This window comes from Onychomys torridus, chromosome 19, assembly GCF_903995425.1.
Source record: "Onychomys torridus chromosome 19, mOncTor1.1, whole genome shotgun sequence".
Classification (NCBI taxonomy): domain Eukaryota; kingdom Metazoa; phylum Chordata; class Mammalia; order Rodentia; family Cricetidae; genus Onychomys; species Onychomys torridus.
This window is the reverse complement of record NC_050461.1, coordinates 43,897,920-43,918,862: the sequence shown is the minus strand read 5'-3', so window position 1 is coordinate 43,918,862 and position 20,943 is coordinate 43,897,920. Positions and strand designations below refer to the sequence as shown.

The 20,943-nt window shown below is 37.1% G+C and overlaps 1 protein-coding gene across 1 annotated transcript in view; it reads right to left on the bottom strand.

The window, feature by feature from the left end:
• Stxbp5 (syntaxin binding protein 5) overlaps positions 1-20,943 on the bottom strand; it is a 133,540-nt gene that overhangs the window by 66,404 nt on the left and 46,193 nt on the right. Inside the window, 5 exon segments of the mRNA XM_036169293.1 lie at positions 3,151-3,229; positions 10,569-10,692; positions 12,828-12,911; positions 18,977-19,040; positions 20,304-20,438. Coding sequence (XP_036025186.1) covers positions 3,151-3,229; positions 10,569-10,692; positions 12,828-12,911; positions 18,977-19,040; positions 20,304-20,438 — 486 coding nt within the window.

The following is a 20,943-nucleotide window of genomic DNA, read 5'->3' as shown; positions in this document are numbered from 1 at the left end:
TTATTTGCTCTGTCTCTAACGTTATTCCATCAAAAGAAGAATCCATGCTTTCTAGATCTAACAGCAATATCAAGAGTCCATACATAGCTATACTTTATATACACCTACCCATACCTGTATACCCATATCCATACTACCCATATTTATACTCTAACTCATAACATTCAGCAACACTAAGCTAGGATCTGGACAAATAGAAGACAGAGGCTGGGGATATAGCTCAGCAACAGAGAACTTACTTAGTATGCATAAGGCCACAGGTTCCATCCTAACACAGAGGTATATGGTGGGTGGGGATTTAAAATGAGACAGTTGTATTTCATGCCTCATGCTTTCATCAAATTTAATACTTAAAGGGGATACATGCATTCAATATTGACATGTGTAAGTCCTAAAAAGAAAACTGTATCTCTCAAGAGTGTATTTCTGGAGACCCTATGTGGAACATTCCTTTACACTGTGTGAATATATGTCTCCGTGATTGGTTTAATAAGAAGCTGACTGGCCAATAGCTAGACAGGATAAGGTTAGACAGAAGAGCCAAGCTGAGAATGCTGGGAAGAAGGATCATGTCAGGAGTCTTGAGGAGATATAGAAAAAAGCAAGATGGGTATGTCGAATGAGAAAAGGTACCAAGCCATGTGGCAAAGTATAGATAAGATATATGGGTTAATTTAAATGTAAGAGTTAGCCAGTGATAAGCCTGAGCTATTGGCCAAGCCTTTATAATTAAGTCTCTGTGTGGTACTTGGGAGTAGCTTGTGGGACAGAAACTTCCACTTAGAGCCCTAAGCTAGCCAAGGAGGCTAATTCTCTAACAAGAGAAACAGGCTGAGCTAGAAGGAAAGGAGAAGGGTCCCTATTTCAAGAATGACTTCTGGGCAAGGAAAAGAACAAGCCCCTGTATATGTGATGACAGGTCTCTCTGAAGACTCATAGTTTGTAAACAGGAAATGAAATAGCATGCTTGCTATGGACAGCACCAAGAGATGCTGCTGTAGGTGGGCAGGGGATGGTTTTAGTACTTAGCAGTAATCAAAGAAGAAAGCCATGGAACAGAGCAAAATAAAAACTTACTTAATTTATTGAAATTCCTATCCAGGATAAAAAAAAAAGAAATTTGAGGAGACAGTTAAAAGATGACCCTATTGATCATATTAAATAGTTTAAACAATTACCTATTAAAAAACAATATATCTTTTTCAAATTTCCATTTCAAATCTGTGCCAAGAAAAGCAGTGCTGCTATCTTGAGGAAACTGGGACTGCACCAGTAGCACTATCCTGAGAGAAAACTACCAGATGCGGAGCACAGAGGACAGCAGCCTAGGCTTGCTCATGGTTGGTAACATTTAAAGAACTCACTGCTGTTGGGGGTTTTTGCTCTTTTGAGGGGCCTGCCACCTAGCTCCCAAATAAATCACACATGGAGGCTTATTTTTACTTATAAATGTTCAGGCCTTAGCTTTGCTTGTTTCTTACCAGCTTTCCTTAAATTATTCCATCTGCCTTTTGACTCTGGGCTTTTCCCATTCTCTGACTTCTGTAAATCTTACTCTTTCTCCGTGGCTTGCTGTGTAGCTGGGTGGCTGGCTCCTGGAGTCCTCCTCCTTCTCTGGCTACTTCCTTTTACTCCAATATTTCTCCTTCTATTTATCCTCTCTGGCTGCCAGCCCCGCCTGTTTCTCTATCCTGCCTTGCTATTGGCTGTTTAGCTCTTTATTAGGCCATCAGGTGTTTTACACAGGCACAGTAACACAGCTTCATAGAGTTAAATGACTTCAACATAAACAAAAGTAACACACCTTAAAATAATATCCTAAAACAACTCACTTTATTACACATATAAATATAGACTTTTTTCTGGTTTGTTTCCTTTTTAAATTTTCTGTTAGTGTTGCTTTTGCTATTCTTCTTTCCCCTATTTTAATTCTTTTGTAATAGGACAAATGTGACAAATAATAATTAATTAGTGGCTGAGGGTTTCTTAATGCAAAAAGGTTAATGCACATACATGAACATCTCACTAAATTCATCATAGTCACCTATAGCACATTATGTAAAAATGAGAACATCAAAGCAAAAAGAAATCAAATAACTCTGTACCAAAGATTATATAGTGAGGACTTCAAAGGTCAACTAAACAGATGTTCTGCCTCCTGGAATTCATTTAACTTATTATCTGTTTCTGAATCAACTCTAACAGTGTATTCCCACCAGATCTCACAGGAAGGCTAGGAATGATGAAGAAATAAATAAGAGCACTTTTTCCCCCAAAATAAGTCCTGGGCCTTTTTTTCACAAGAGGACAGAGCAAAGCCAAGTCAGGAGGACAGGTTAAAAAGGGAAAGAGGGCAGTTCTCACACCATGTTTATAAACTGGAACTTGTAAATAGATCATCAGCATTAGAATTTCCTGTAGACTGACTCAAAACTGATTTCTGGACCTCAATGCACAGTTTCCTGATTCACTTTGAGAATCCTGCATTATATATACTATATAATCTCACTCTTTAGATTCCTTTAGTAAAGACAACTAATAATAACTAGAATAAGAAGTTTTTAAAAACTCTTCCATTAGAAATTAAAGAGATGCAGAGTTTTCAAAGAAACACTTTAGAAGATTTATATATATCTTTTGATACATAAAATTAAGACATTTAGATTGTGGGAACCATATAATTCTTATAACTATTTCATATGAGTATTAGTATTGTAATATAATTGACAACCTTTTTAAAGTAGTAAGTTGCATTCATTTCTGTAACTGCCAAATATTATGAAATTTAATTTCTGAATATATAACTCTTAGTTAACACATGTAGGGTAGATTATATTTTAATTATTTCCCTTCATCAACTTTTCCACACTTTTTATACTGGCAAACAAACATTACTGTTTCCAAGGACCAACAGAAGATATTAACTATATTAGAATGAAAATAATTTACTTTCCAAGATGGAGAAATCAACTGCTAATGCCAGAAGAGCCTCCGGTAATTTATCCTAACTATGTATTTTATTAAATTATGAAAGCAGAAAACTTAAGACAGGGTAGCCTAGTCTAAAGTAGGGTTTCAAAATTCACTATACAGGTTCCAATGCTATTTGCATCACCTGTAACAATGAACATGCTGACGAAAGAATCTTACCCAGATCTAGTCGTTTTGAACTCCACCTTGAGGATAGGCTTGCATGGCTCTGGTTTCTTCCCATCCTTTAACTGTTTCCCTAAAATATATTTTCCTGCATTAAATTCTAGATCACTCTTAAGTTCTTACATAGATAATTTGTAAAATGAAAATGAAATATAATGAAACTCCCTTTTAGACAAAGTAACTCTTAACTTCATATGTACATAGTTAAAAAAATGAAAATGAAATAAAATGAAACCCATCAATGAATTTTTTAAAATAATTTTGAAAGAAATATTTAGTATAAAATAAGACATTTTATAATGAAGTCAAATTACTGTGTGAAATATTGTCAAAAAGGCAAATAAATTGAATAACCTAGTGTTTATGTGATTAAATCCTAGCAAGAGAAAATGGCAGTCTTTCCAAATGTTAACTGTGGCTAGTAGATAAGCAACATAGAATTTCAACTTGCCTAGTGAATACACATCTTAAAATAGCACAATTTGAAAAAAATAAATCTCTATCACATTTTCACCCAAGTATCATGGGCTACAAAATTAAATTGTTAATAAATTCATTGACATTTCTTCTAAAGAAATTCTGTATATCTATTATGACAAAATGAGTATAAACCAGCCGATAGCTATAAATACTATTCATTTAAAATTATTGCTATTCATTATCTAAGTTTAGAGGTCCATGAAAGAAACAGAAAAAGAAAACATCTATCCTCCTTTTCTGAAAAAAGAATGATTAGTACTCTCAGTATGATTACATTTCTTCTGACAAATCATGGAAATGGGGAATGATGTTGAGGAACCTTAGAAACTCCCACCCCAACACACACAATGTGTTTATAGCTCGGGCTTTGTGCCAGAACCCCTACCACACTCTGAACTTTATGTATGCTCCTTCCTTTGCTTGTTGTTCAGAGAGAGAGAGAGAGAGAGAGAGAGAGAGAGAGAGAGAGAGAGAGAGAGAGAAAATGCGTGTGTGCCTGTCTGTTTTGTTTTGTTTTTTTTTTTTATATTTCTGCAATCAAACAGTATCTGGCATATATTGGATAACCAGTATATGTTTAATGAATGAGTCCTGAATTTTTTCTTTGGGATAACTCCCTAGGCAAAGGACATATGAATAAAATGGTTTTCCAGAAAGTTTATGACCTATGACCTTTCACCAGCAGTCTGATAGAATGTCATGCCAACTCCACTTCAGGGAGACATACAAATAATACATACTTACTATAAGGGCACCAAAATAAATGAAAAAAAACTGAACCAAAGAAGGTAAAAACAGACAGTCTAACAATAATATTTAATAATAACAATAAGGACTTTAATGCCTCAGTTTCCAGAGGATACAGGATAAGTAAACGGAAGACCTACAAGGCACAGGAGCTTCTAACTTTAATTAGATTAACAGACATCCACAAAGCACATCACCTAACCATTAGAATAAACATTCTTCTCAAGTATTTCCAAACATTGAAAAATGAAAACATGTCCAAAGCAGACCTCATTAGGCTATAATATAAATCTTAATAGTATTTAAAGGATAAATTTATACAAGGTAAGTCTCCAACCAACAAAGAATGAAGTTAGAAATTAGCAGCAAGAAAAAACTAATGGAGATACTACAGATATAGGAAAATTAAACAACATATTACTAAATAACCAGAATTAAAGACATTCAGATAATATTTTGAGGTGAAACACTAAAACTGACCTTTAGCTGCTCTAAGAGTAGAGGAACAATAAAATCAGAGAGTCAGAGACAGAATTACAGAACAACTGGGCTGGAAAGGTGGTTCAGTGGTTACGAGTGCATTGTCCTTGCAGAGGATCTGAATTCAGGTCCCAGCACTCAACTCCAGCTCCAGGGGTCCCTGTCTGACCTCTGCCTGAATTTTACTCATGTGCACAAATCCACACACAGACACAGACATATATACATAATTAAAAATAAAAATTTTTAAAACAGTCTATGGAATTATGTGCCAACAAATGAGATACCCAAGGGGTGGGGGGATGTAAAAGTCCCAGGAAGCAGCTAAATACTGAAACTGATTGAAGAAGAAACAGACAATCTAAATAAAGTCTAGAACAAATAAAGAGATGTAAAAATTAAAAAGCAGAACCAGGACTTGGTGTTTAGCTCAGAATCAGAGCACTTGCACTGTAAATGCAACATTCTGGGTTCAAACCCCAGAACCTCCAGAAATGAATATGCAAATAAAATCCCCATAAAGAAAAGTCCAGACTCAGATGGCTTCTCTGTTCATTTATGAAGGATAATCTTTCTGGAAAACAGTTTGAGAATATTTGTTAGAAATGGAAATAAATGAAACTGTTTAGCTTTCAGGTATAGAAACTGCATTTCTAAACATTTATTGAGCAGACATGAGAGGACTGATTCTAAGGGCAGACATACCAGGTCAGAACTGCAGCATCATGACAGAAGAGGCCAAGAGAGGCTGTCAGATGCCCTGGAGCTGGAGCCATGGTGAGTGTGAGCTGCCTGACATGGGTGGTGTTCACTGAGTAGGCTTCCAGCCCACAGCTGTCAGTATTCAGAGGCCATTAGCGCATTCACTGAGATTTTCGGAGACTAAGTTTGTACATCTATAAAAACTGGCTAGGGACAAGACTTCTTTATCTCTTTCTCTTGCTCAATTGTCTTTTGAAATTGCTTAGACTATATTTTAGCATTCAGCCTTACAACTTCTATTTTTATTCATTTATGAGTTAAGTTTTTCTCCATGCGCTAATCAATCTTCACATACATTCTGTTTTCCCAACTTGAGCAGTTTAAATGATGGCATTGGCTCAGGCTAGCATTTATCTCTAATTCTAAAGTAACCAGTTCCTAAAGCAAATTTTAAAAAGGCCCTTGCTCTGAGTTTATTAATTGAATATAAATTAAAGTGCATATAAAATTAAAGTGCATTTAACTATACAATAAATCACTGACTCAATAGATTTCACAAGTAGGTATCATTTTACTTGAGTAAAAACACAGGCTAGTTCTTTAAACTCTGTAAACTGATTGCCTTGCCAAACCACTGAAAAGATCTGATTAGTTATAAAACCCAACTGACTAAATCACAACAACCCCACTCCTCATCTTTCTTTCTTTCTTGTCTTTTAGAATATTAGTTTCTTTAACTTCTTGGGTCAACCAGGTACAATGAGTTGGTCTAAGACCTACTGATATATGATTCCAGAATTTCATCATGCATATCTATTTCTTCTGCCAATACTGAAATATCTTTATTTACTCTTAATATAATTGCTCACTAACCAGCAGCCCTGTCAGATTGACCTGATGTATTACCATTAAAGTCATGTTTTTAAGATGTCAATTTTATGTGTACTACTGTAAAGTCATTTACTAAGTTTTGGGCATGAGGTTCAAATTTTTTATTATACTCTGATATTTATCATTTGTGGTGATATATTGTGTACCCTAATAAACTTGCTTGGGGATTGGAGGGCAGAGCCAGCCACTAGATTACATATAGAGGCCAGGCAGTGGTGGCACACACCCTTAATCCTATCACTTGGGAGGCAGAGATCCATCTGGATCTTTGTGAGTTCAAGGCCACACTGGGAACAGAGCCAGGTGTGGCGACAAAACACCTTTAATCCCAGCACTTGAGATCTCATGCCTTTGCTTGGGAAGCACACATGCCTTTAATCCCAGGAAGTAAGATGGCAGGACACAAAAGGTACATAAGGCGTGGAAACAGAAACTCATGCTCTTCGTTGTTGGCTTGCTCTCTGATCTTTCAGTGTTCACCCCAATACCTGGCTCTGTTTTTTTATTATTATTATTATTATTATTATTATTATTATTATTATTAATAAGACCTTTTAAGATTCATGTTACAATCCTTCATCACATGTGGCTCTGTTTTCATTTCTGCTACTTGTCAGACTTTACCCATGATAGACTAGTATTGATTTTCAATAAAACCCTGCTTTTTATACTTTTGTTCCTTTATATGCTCTCGCTAAAATAAGCTTCACTAGTCTTTCCTACTTCATAATACCCCTCTTCTGCAAGCTCCAGCTTAACCATCCTGAATCTGTGAATTATTTCTATCTATTTTCAGTCCCAAACACAGCCATGTAGCATTACATATGCTGTTATCAACAACTATTTTTTTCTTTTTCTTTTTTTATTAGACTGAGTATTTTTTTAATTATATTTGTGTTTTAATTTTACACATCAGCCATGGGTTCTCCTGTCCTCCCCCATTCCGCCCCCGCCCCCACCTTCTCCCCAGCTCCTCCCCTCCATTCCCATCTCCTCCAGGACCAAGACTCCCCTGGGCATTCATTTAAACCTGGTGGATTCAATACAGACAGGTCCAGTCCCCTCCTCCCAGGCTGAGCAAAGTGTCCCCGCATATGCCCCAGGCTTCAAACAGCCAGTTCATGCACTAAGGGCAGGTCCTGGTCCCACTGCCTGGATGCCTCCCAAACAGTTCAAGCTATTCAATTGTCTCACTTATCCAGAGGGCCTGCCTGATCCAGCTGGGGGTTCCACAGCCTTTGGTTCATAATTCATGTGTTTCCATTAGTTTGGCTATTTGTCCCTGTGCCTTTTCCAATCTTGGTCTCAACAATTCACACTCTTACAGTCCCTCCTTTTTCTCGACAATTAGAGTCCTGGAGCTCCACCTGGGGCCTGGCCAAGGATCTCTGCAGACAAATGACTTTGCATTTACTATTAAAGTAAATCTGTGAAGAAAAATTCTGCTCAGTTTCCACACATTGATAAATAAATTCATTCATTTCTACAACTTTATAATTGATAAAACTAAGTCCCAGAGAATAGAAATTATATTCAGAAGGTATTGTGTATGCATTGTATACATGTATGTTATGTATGCATTCATGTTCATATATGCATGGGTACTTGTGTTCATATATGTGTACATATACATGGAGTTTCAAAGTTAATGTCATATGCCTTCATTAATGGATCTCCACTTGATGATTCCTGCTAGTTTAGCTAGCTATGTAGCTCCAGGAATCCCCTGCCTCTGCCTTAGGAATGCTGCATTTATAGGTGGCTGTCATTGTGAACCTGGCCTTTTATAAGAGTTTTAGGGATTTGAACTTTGGTCCTCACACTTATAAGGCACATAAATGCTTTATCCACTGAGCCACCTCTCCAAGCCCCTTTATAAAACTTCTCATGTATATCAAAGTTGGAAAAAGACACAAGGTTGTCAGATTGCCAGAGAAATGGTTTTTCATATCCATAAAAACTACAACAAAAAGAGATAGTACTTTCGCTGTTTCTTAGACAATCAAAAATCATCTGCTGTGTCATGCCATTGAGAAAAATTTCAACTGAATATGTTATACTTCTTGTATCAAAAACTCATCACCTACAACAAACAAACGAACAGATGTGTGCAGGAAATAGAAATATATTTTGTGGGAACACTAATCTATCCCACTGAGTAAATACATTCCAAAATCTCTATTTAGTAGAATCACACATGCACACAGCACATCATAAGGTCCAGGTAATCTCAATTATATAGTTTATGATCATATAGTAGAGCCAATACATATTTGTTGAATAAATAAATTCAATTCTCAGAACAGCATGAGGAAACTGGATTAAGTTTCATTATCATTTCTAGTTATAGATGATAATGAGATTCTGAAATGCTAACTGGCTTCCCAAAGGTCACAGACTTTCTGCTTAAAAATTCCACATTAGGCTGATGTCTTATTATGTCTTCTGAATACATCTTTCAAGAATGTATTAACTTCGGGACTGGAAACAAAGCTCAGTTGGTAGAATGCTTGCCTACTATGCAAGTGTTGAACCATACACATACCTGGGTTCAGTCTACAGCAGCTCAACAATGAAACAGAACACATTAACGTCTACTTTAACATGAGACATGGTAGCACTAACCACCATGCTAATGCACTATTTATACAGTGTAGGTGGTTACCACCACCAAAACTAATCAAAACTAATAATGTACAAAAAAGTAAAAGTAAAGTATGTGTAAGATAATTTAACAATCCATGAGTTTAAAAAATTAAAGGAAGAAAATGTAGTATGAGAAATGAAAGAACTAAATTATATTCTATCAGAATGAGTGGTTGATATTCTGAAAATTAAGTATCACAAACATACTATACATAGAGTAAATGGTATCTTGTTTGGTACACAAGACATATTTTTGCCTTGTAATGCACCGAAGTGGACTCGGGTATGCTGCAGAATTCAGCTGGTAACAGAAATTTAGTGTTGGTCTGTTACCACTGCCAGGGGCAAGCTAAGCAGTGACTAGAAGATGGAACAAAACTCATGAAAGCAATTCACTTCCTATAAAATTTAGTTATATAGAAAATGTTTTATAGAACTAAAACATGTAATAAAACGAGTGTCATCTACATATAGACTGCTATACTGTGTAAGGAAAACTATTCGATTTCTTCACATGTACCACAAGAAAACAATGCACTTCATTTCTGTTGTTCGCCTTCTAACTTTGAAGAAAAGCCATAAATCAAATGTTCTTTGCCTTGCTGTGTAGCAGTAAGTTCAGCTAGTGACTTTTCTGCCAAGAGACTATAAACATCGTGGAGACTGATCTGCATCACATTCTTTTGAAGTACCAAACACTGCAGGGGGATGACTATGTGTTTGCTGAGTCCCGTGGGATCAACAAACTCTGGATGCCCTCCAGCACTCGTACACCATTCTTACATGGATAAAATTACCTGCAGTAGAGGCCTTGATGATTCAACTGCATTGTCACATATACATCAACAGCCTGTAACAATTTTAAGATGACCAAAGTTTAAAGTCTCTTTGTAGTGGATAGCCATCCCAGCATTGGCCTGGAAGTTCCAACCCCCATTGAGGCTTCGGTAGTGGTCACGCCCACAAGGCAGGGCGGAGGAGGAAGCGGAAGACCTAAGATAGAGAGGAGGTCTCGCTCTCTTGGTTCTGGGACGCTGGACACAGGTAGACTGAACAGAGTTCTCCAGAGAACACTGCCAGACTGTGCCATACCTTTGCCAGACCCTACAACCTACCCCTTCATTTGTAAGTTACCCCACAAAATAAACCTCCCTTTTAACTACGTGGAGTGGCCTTAATAATTTCACCAATATAGAGGCCTTGATGATTCAACTGCATTGTCACATATACATCAACAGCCTGTGACAATTTTAAGATGACCAAAGTTTAAAGTCTCTTACAATTAACAACATCATCTGGCTTTTGGACAAATGAAGAAGTGATATTCAGAGATATTACAATATTCATTCCATGAAAGGATCGTATTGTTCACTCATTAAAACAAAGCCTCTCTCCCCCCCCCCCCACCCTAACCATACAATAGTCCATTACAGTTTGGGTAGTCTTTAAAATGGAAGCATCCTTACCATGAGGAGTGATGGTCTGTACAGGTTTAGCAGGGGACCTCACATTCCATATGGTCAAAGTACCATCAGAATGACTGCAAATAAATTGTTTTCCTTCATGATGCCAAGCCACAGAGTGAATAGCCTACAGAAGGGTGAAGAATTCTATTATCACATTAGTGGTCAATGGTTTAGTAATTGATTTTAATAAAGTTTTATACTTTCCAAGCTAGTCGATATATTAACTACATTCTCAAAATAACTTAGTCCTCTTACAATAGAAATAAGACATTTTATAGTGAAACTGTTTAATCCCTCCTAATCATTGTATTTCTTAAGTGTGCATTAGGAAGCTATGACAATGATATATGCACTATTTTCTGACAAGTTCAGGGAAAGAATGTTCTTAGAGCTTATCAGAATAAATCCTACCCAAACACAAACTACTAAATTACAAAATGTCTGATGAAAGAAATTAGCCACCTTGAAATATTAAAATTTGTTTTAATGAGCTAAAAACCTATTCTAAAATTTAAAAATACATATTTAGGATTAAGATCAATGAAAACTCCTCAGGATGAACATCATAGCATACTTTCAATACCTCAGAATAAGTATGGAGGTGACTTTTAATCTGAGGAGACCACCTTCTTTTCATTTTCATTATTTTATTTCATGTATGTCAGTGTTTTGCCTGGATGTATGCCTATAACTGTGCATGTTCCTAGAACAATCAAACAGAGGCCAGAAGAGGACACTGGATCCTCTGGAAATGGGAGTTACAGAGAGTTGTGAGGCACCACATGGATACCAGGAACGAAACCAGTAATGAAACCTGGCTCCTCTGAAAAGCGCCCAGTGCTCTTAACCATCTCTCTAGTCACCCAAGAAGACTCTTAACTGCTCTGCCATCTCTTCAGACCCACGAGAACATCCTTTTTGATTGGAATATTATACTTTTTATAATTTTTGTTTGTTTGTTTGTTTTTGGAGCTGAGGACCAAATCCAGGGCCTTGCACTTGCTAGGCAAGTGCTCTACAACTGAGCTAAGTCCCCAACCCCAGAATATTATACTTCTGATCTACCATCCAGAAAGTATTTTATGTGACTGACATGTGTTCGTCCTCCACTTTCCCCCTCTAAATTATAAATCTTCTCTTTACATTCTTTCTTTCAAAAAAATCAGTTCCCAAGGTTTGCTTTGAGTGTCTTATTTTCGAGTTGTGGTGATACACTTTTCTTTCTTAATGGTTAAGGACTTTAAAGGTGCCCTGCTTAACTACGGGGATTGCATAGCACAGCAAGAATGCATTCAACTGAAACTCAAGAAAAAGTTCTATTATACACACACAGTCAACACTTTCAATTAATTCAATGTCTGCTTATCTGGGTTCTTTGTGTGCTTATACATTTGAGCTAAAATTATACGGTATTGTAATGCAGGCTGGATGAAACATTTACATGATGATGAGCACAGACTACGCATGCCAATGTTCGTACAACATTTCTGACTCCAAGTATTCCTGCCAAATTCTGAAATAGAGTAGTTAGATAAATTGCTCCAAAATACACTTAAGTCACTATAAAACCCTGATCTTAATATAAGCTTTACCTTTACATATACTAGAGTGAAATTATTTCCATGAAATGTGATCAGTATTGAGAAGCTAACCAAAGTTATTTAAAATATTTTGTTGTTGTTGTTTCTTTGTATAGCTTTGTGCCTTTCCTGGATCTCACTTTGTAGACCAGGCTGGCCTGGAACTCACAGAGATTCACCTGGCTCTGCCTCCTGAGTGCTGGGATTAAAGGCATGCACCACCACTGCCCGGCTTAAAATATTTTTAAATAAGTAAGAGAAAACACATGTATTATGTGGGATATGACTGCTGAGTACTGCAACCTGAATCTAATCAAGGAGAAACACTGGAGAAGACAATAGTCCTTGAAAGTACCAGACTGTTCTGTGGAAGGAGCTTGTGAGGATCTTCAGCTACAACATGAGCTGTGGATGTGATGACATCGTTTCTCAGAGAGAACTCCATGACTCAGAAGGTTCACTGGTACCAACAATGCACTGTGTGCTCTAACTCCCCAGAAAGGGAGGTGATGTGAATGTATCACTAACAGAAGAAACTTTGTGTTTTAATGCACTTAGAAAAACTTTGCAGCTAGCCTAACATCAAATCGAAGCTAAAACTGAAAGTTGAATTCTTAGAGAAGCTACTGCGCATTATAGCAATGGCAAGATCTGTAATGAGCATAAACGTTGCTGTTACCTCGTCGTATGTGTATCTGTAGTCAGCCTTCTTTGACTTGAGGTCCCATAAGACAACTGTTCCAGATTCAAAGCCAATCAAAAGCTGGGGAAAGGAAAGGCCACCTTACTGAGGAATGATTTATTTACTCTGTAAAATATTTATTTTGGACAATAAAGCTAATCATCGTTCATATCCTTCACACATAAAACTTTAATACAATTTTGCACTGGGCGTTACTAGTCACACAGGTGACAAAAGACAACAAGGCAGGGCAGGTTTACATGCTCTTCATGATTAGCAACCCAAAATACAACTGATACTGTAAAGAAGAAGCGGACTTCTTGAAGTCATGAGTCTACATCCTAATACATTTCTAAAAGTTACTAATAAAATGGTGTATTTGTATGTGTTTGAGATATTTCATACTTTCTCTTTTTTCCAAGACAGGATTTCTCTGTGTAGCTTTGAGCCTTTCCTGGAACTCATGCTGTATCCCAGACTGGCCTAGTACTCACGGAGATCCACCTTCCTCTGCCTGTGCTGGGATTAAATGTGTGCACCACCACCGCCTGGCTAGTTACTTCATATTTTCAAAGATCTATATATCACCAAGGAACTTACTCAATGTACACACTGATTAATTTCAAATAATCATCCCATTTCTTCATAAAAATTCAAGCTCACAGTTCCCATAACCACACCACTTCCCAATGCTAAGCCAGAAAGTATGTTCAAGACTATGTACACCCTCTGGAGCCTGCTGGCTCTCTCTACTGTGCGTCCTGATGACCACAGCTAATCAGCTCTCTGTCAAAGACCTGGCAGTCATCATGAATGCTAGTCTCACCTTCAACAACAACAAAAATCAACTAAGTTTAATTTCATGTTCTGCATCTAATTTATATCCCTCCATCTCTAGTTCCTCCCTCCTGGAAAAATACACAAAGATCTCTTTTGTGACCCATTCACACTGTAGTTGGAGGACTTGTTAGGAAATCCAAAGCTGAAAGGGAAATGTATGTTCTACTTAAACTGGTCAGCCTCGCTCTTCTTTTCATGATAGAATCAAAACTCCATTACACAATATAATATGTATCACTGTCCGATTTCTACTTATTCTTCCAAAATCACCCCTCATCCCTCTCCTTCCCAACACACTCCATTTGCTGACTCTGGAATTTTCTGTGCATGTGCACTCCCATATTTAAGCTTTTGTACAGGTTGCCTTCCTATCTGTGGTGGGGGTGGAGGGTGCCATTTAAATGGAATCCCCTGATTAGTCCTCTGTCCTTCAGATGTGCTCTTAGCAACTGCTTCTTTGGGGAAGACTTCCTTGAATGACCAAATGTTATGTCAATGCCCTTCCAACATGCTCTAGTAATACTCCATCCTTTTATGGTCTGAAGGGTTACTTTTTAATATAGCATCTTCATTTACATTCTCTTGCAGACTACAATACTGGTTCATTGGATAAGGACTAAAACTCTCTTGTTCACTATTATACCTTTAATATATATATATATATATATATATATATATATATATATATATAATTTGTATTGAAATGTGATTTTATTTGTATGTTAATAAAGTTGCCTTGAGGTCAGAGCAAGCCAGAGCAGAAGCTGAGCAGTAGTGGTGCACACCTTTAATCCCAGCACTTGGGAGGCAGAGCTAGGTAGATCTCTGTGTGTTCAAGGACACAGCCAGCATGGCAGACAAATGCCTTTAATCTCAATACCAACCATAGAAGACCTGGAGGTCTGTACAAACAGGCAGTGACGAGGAGGTCATGTGGCTGGGTTTACAACCAATGAGAAAACAGAACAGAAAGTCTATAAAAAAGACAGGACACACAGAAGTAGGTCTCTTGCGGAGAGGAAGAACAGCAGAAGCAGTGAAGGGTAAGGTTTTCCACTCTTGCTCTGACCTCGTGGTTTTTAACTCTGCAATTGGTTCTGTGTTTCTTATTTAACAAGGCGGTTACATCTACACATATGTCATGGAGCCTGATAAGTTCTTGCCTCATAAACTGTGCACTGTCCATCTGTTGCCCCACACCCCTGACCCAGTGTAATAGTTGTTGACACGACTGTCATTTTGCTAGGATCTAGAATCATCAAAGAGATATGCCTTTGGGCATACAGTGAGGGGTTACTGTGATTATGCTAACTAAAGTAGGAAGAAGCTTCCTAAATGCAGACAGCTCCCTCCATGGGCTGAGGTCCTGGACTTAAGAGAAAGTGAGCTAAATATTAGCTATCAGAGGTGAAATATATACTCCTGCAAAGACTTTGTAGCAGCTTCCTTTCCCTCCAGATATCTTGGATACATGATATGGTAATGTCCCATAGAGAAAGAAAGAACATTCAGAAATAAAGAAAAGAAAAATTTACAAACTGATCAACTATGTTAGCAGTTCAAGATGTAGGTGAAGAGCTCTAAGTGTGAAAGTGCCACTTCAGAGACTTGTGACTTTAAGGAATTATTAGCTTTGCCTGTTTACATTTTTAATAACCTAAGAAGGTCACAGCAAACTTGTAGCCTCTTTTAGCCAGCCACAACATCCTAATGAAGTTAGAAATATGCCCAACGGGTTAGGGTTGAATGATCACAAGCTTCTTAGATCTTCTCTACAGATGCAAGACAAGGAAAAGAGGAACCCAAGTTATGTAAGTCCTTGCAAAATCTCCACAGGGTTTATTCTTCATTTTGTCATGGACAGCAGTTAATGCAGAGAGTTCTAACTGGTTCAGGTGCTGAGAGTGAGTATTTAGTGTTTAGCCCTCAGAGGGACATCTATATTATGCCCACTACCATGACACACACACACACACACACACAGACACACACACAGAAACACACACACATACAGAAACACACATACACATACAGGCACAGACACACACAGACACACATAGACACACCACAGACATCACACACAGACAAATACACACACAGACACACACAGACACACACACAGACACACACAAACACATACACACAGACACACACAGACACACATAGACACACCACAGACATCACACACAGACAAATACACACACAGACAAATACACACACAGACACACACACAGACAGACACACACAAACACATACACACAGACACATACACAGAAACACATACACAGAGACACAGACACACACACACAAACACACATACACAGACAAACACAGACACACAGGCACATACACAGAAACACATACACACACACACACACACACACATACACGCACACACACACACAGATATACACATACAATTAGAGAACATCATGGAAGAGAGAGCACAAAGAATAGGAAAAAATGTTATGAAAGAGTTTTCTGGACATGACATGGCTATTGCACTCATAATCTCCCCGACACTGTGGTCACCTGATCTAGATCTGGCCTGCCTACACGGTAGCTGGAATGGAGGAGGAACAAAATGAAGTAAGTTGTCAAGGCTACAGTAGAAAACCACACCATGTTCAGAGAAGGAACCTCAATGAAACCCAACGGTAGTTAAAAAACTAAATAAAAATAGGAAACCATAAGGACAGGATGAGGACTTGTGGAGGAGAAAAAGAGGTCCAGAGAGAGGAGAGGGGAGGTAATAGGGAGTAATGTGATCAAGGTGTATAATATACACATATGAAACTCTCATTTTCATACATGTATATTAAAATTAAAATACATTTTAAAAAGAATTGTTACTACTAGAATGGTGTATATCTCAGAAAGATATAAATAATTCTGCGAATCACTCACTAACGTCCTACTTCCTCTCTTATGAGCAAGCGTGGTGATCAACACTTGTAATCTCAGCACTTGGGAAGCCTTTGAGACAAAAGGACTGTGAGATCCAGGGCAGTCTGTGCTACCTAGTGAAATCCTGCATAAACAAACAAACAAATAAACAAAAAGGCCTGGAGCTACAGAGTACTGGTAGAGAGAGCACTTGCTTAGCATGTGCGAGGCCAAGAATGAACTTCCATCACCAAATACAAATCAATAAAACAAGTGGTTGCACTAAGTATGAATACAGATCTATGTGGTGCAGAGGAACAGTGATACACACGCATTTCTAACAAAGGCCGTGAATCACACATGCCAGAACATTTGCATGGCTGAAACGCTATGGAAGTAAGAGAGAAAGTGTAGAGACATCAGCACAATGGTGAGCTAGCCCTGCAAACAAGACTGACAGAAACCAAAGCATGGAGGCAGCAGAGGACAGTCTGCTTGGGGAACAGTGACTATGGCTTCAGCATGTCCTCTAGTGAGGCTATCATGAAAGATAAGGAGAGCCAGACTACATCCTAAGGAAAACTCAGTCACCTCATCAGAGACTGTAGACACACTCAACACTTAGACGACAAATCATCAAGATGAGAATGACATTCTCAGAAGGTTGGACTCAGTCCTAAAAGGGATGTCTTCATCAAACATTTCCCCTTCAAGGCTCAGGGATCTATGCAGAAGTGGAGGCGGAAAGATTGTGAGAGCTGGGGGTGGTGGATGGCTCTGAGGAAACACTCTTCTAGACACAACTCAGCGATGCACACATGAACTCAGAGACTGTGGCAGCACACGCAAGACCTGCAGAGGTTCAAACCAGACAAGAACCCAGCCCTGAGGAGGGGAAATAGACACAAAGTCCACAAAGCTATTTGCAGTTGATACCTGCCGGCCAAGAGCAAAGCGGGTTTTCTCCAATGGAGTGACACTGGGTATATCAACCACATTCCAGCTTTTTGTTTCATTTTGGTTTGGCTTTTGTTAGTCTTACTGATTTTTTTTGTTTATTTTGATTTTCACTGTGTGTGTGTGTGTATGTGTGTGTGTGTGTATGTGTGTGTGTGAAAGAGAGAGAGAGAGAGAGAGAGAGAGAGAGCGCAAATGCAAGAAATTGATGGGGAGGGAGGTGCAAAGGAGCTGGGGAGAGAGGAAATGATTAAAATACATTATATAAAAATTTTAATCAATAAAGAAAAAGAAGTAAAAGAGTGTGCCAGACTGCCATCAACTCTAACAGACCTTACGGGAAGAGACATTACAAAGAAGGGTTGAAATGACTCAGTGAGTAACTCCATGTGACGGGAACCTTGTTAATTCACCAGACTACCAGCCAGAGGTTTGGCTTTTAAACAAGCATCTTGTATAAAAGAAAAATAAAGCAATATAACCAGGCTACTGTACATTTGCTTTGTGCTAAGTTCCTTCCAGTCATATAGTTCCACGGCCACTAGCCACCTCCCAACAGTCCAGGTATGCTTTTGATCTTCAGTGGCGAGATGAGAACAGTGGTAAATAATTGATAGCTTCGCCCTTTCTCACTAACTGAGGGGGGAAAACATTTGAGTCAAATCCCTTTATAAGATAAAGTTTTCCATCTTTGATCTCTAATAGACCTTTCTGGTGCTCATTCCTGTTAAGTTGGGGATTTAGCTCAGTGGTAGAGCGCTTGCCTAGCAAGCACAAGGCCCTGGGTTCGATCTTCAGCTCCAAAAAAAAAAAGATCCTAAAATCACACAGGCAGGAAAGGGCCATTATTAAATAGAACTACCGGAAAGGCAGTTAGTATAAGAAAGCAGAAACTCATAAAAAAGGAAATATGAGTTTTAAATGTATTAACTAACTCAAGCTAACAGTAGCTAGATACGGACTGCATGAGTATAAAGAAAATCAAAGAAGATTTTATATGTTAAGATTAATATACTAATAATATACATTATTAAACAGATGTATTTATGAAGAAAAATATAAGGAAGCTGAGCTACAGAGACTACTCTAAGATAATGTAATATATGATAAGCACTATAAAATCTGTAAACTAAATGAAAAGTCACACCCTGCACCCCCCCAAAAAATACCTGTCTACATTATCTAAAAATCAGGGAAAATATTCTGAGTCAGCCAAATACAAATGAATACCTTATATTTATTAAATTCTATTATGCTTTAGGATTTTTTAATCCTTTTACTTAGGAATCCTTCTAATTCAACTTGTTCTTCATAATGAATAACAAGCCATTACATTACTCAATATACAAACCTTGGTCCAATCTCAACTTTTTGTCAACAGTGCAGTCCTAGGACAGTTTACATATTTAAAAGTCAAAACAGCACGGATTAATTAACAAATGTTTGTTTAGAAAAAATTCTACCTTCCCCTCATCCATGGGATTATCACTTATATGGACAACAGGACCTGGGTGAGATTTAGATGACCTGAAAAAAAACAAACAACAACAACAAAAAAAACAAATAAGGATTTTATTCAATTAAAAGTCACAGTATTCATCACAATAAAAAGATTAATTTATGAAGAAATAGTTAAGTTGCCAATCAAAGAAAAAATGATGAAAATCATACGCCTGTAAGTTAATAAACTTTATAATTGCATTTTCTATACAGGAAAGATTTTCAATTTAGTCAAATATTTATTTTAGCATAGAAAATCTCTTTTTATTGTGAAGTTAATATTTTAAAACAATGCAACATTTAATGCTAGGTGTCAGCTGGGATATCCCAACCAATTCTACAGCTCATACCAGAAGTTGAAATAAATTCTGTTTTATTTTTTGAAAACCCAGAAATTAATGGTACCTATAGGTATACCAGAGAAAGAGAAAGCATATAAGTAAAGATTACTGGAACAATGCTCATGCATTTAGAAAAAGTATACCCCTGTTCATGAATGTTAGAGGCTGGGGACACTGCACCCCTTCAGCCTGTGAAGACTTAGATCACCTCTGTCTACTAGATGCCATGATCAACTCAAAGAACAAACTGAAAACCCACACTTCCAAGGAAGGGTAGAAACATCTTTGTCACAGAAAGAAAAACTGGCTTTCAGCACACTACTCTAGCTACACCAAAATGTTATCTGAGATATGTCACAAATTTTTCTCTGTTAAAAGATTAAAACTGTGGAATGTATTTTAAAAAGAAAGTATTGTCAACAGCTTTATACCTTTATTCTCATACTTAAAACATTGTACGTTAAAACTTACAAAAAGAGATGATACAAAAAACTTCAGGGAGTGGAAATTCACACTAGAAATTCTTGGCAGCACAGTTCAATCTGGTTTTTGTTAATTTTGGTGATATACTAACTTTAACAAACATTTACATTGAGTGATTATTAGAAGATATAAAAGAAAAGATTAAAGAAACAAATTGAATTAGAAGATAAAGAAAAAAAATGTTTTCAACCTAACAGGAATAACTACTGCATTTCAACTATTAAATATAACAGTTTATACACAGATGAAAAAATATAATATTATACACTTATAAATATATGTGAATATAAAAAAGTTTAAAGTTATTAAATGTCATGATAATAGAAAAAAACTTATGAAAAATCAAAAGATCTACATATAATATCAGGAATGCCTGACACATCAATGCCACATGGATTCACTAACATAAATCTATAAGATACTGACACTTGATACTTTCAGATATGGAATATTTGCTCACACTTACAGTTCAATGGCTTTATTCCACATAATGACATAGCCTGAGAGTGTGAAGGACTCCACATTGACAATATGTATATTACCTCGTTCAGTGCCCACATAGAGCCACTTACTCTGGAAAGGCAGATGGCAAAATGTAACCCTGCAAGAGAAAACACAGACAGAAAAGGAATTAGAAGAATATCTGATACATTTCCCTGACTGTATTAGGTGGTTACTTATGAGATAATTTATATATTTATTATATATAATTATACATATATACAATTTTAAAAGGCAAATATAAAATAATTATATTTATAGTTAGAAAAGGCAAAACTGACAATGAAATAATCAGATTCATATATTCACTGTGATTAATATTTAATCATGCTAATTCAACTTGTATATCAAACATATAGCCTTACACTAAACAGTGTGGCATGATTAAGAGAGAATGGTTTTGAAGTAAGAATACGTTTCATATCTGGATACATTATTCACTTTGTTCCTATGGGTACATCATAGATCTAACTTACAAGCCAATGTTCAACCATGGTAACAAACAGACAATTAATAATAGTAATAAACAAACAATACAAATGGAGAATAATGACTTCTAGACTTTATGTATCAATGTAATGCCTGGCCTCTGGCAAGAGTGAATA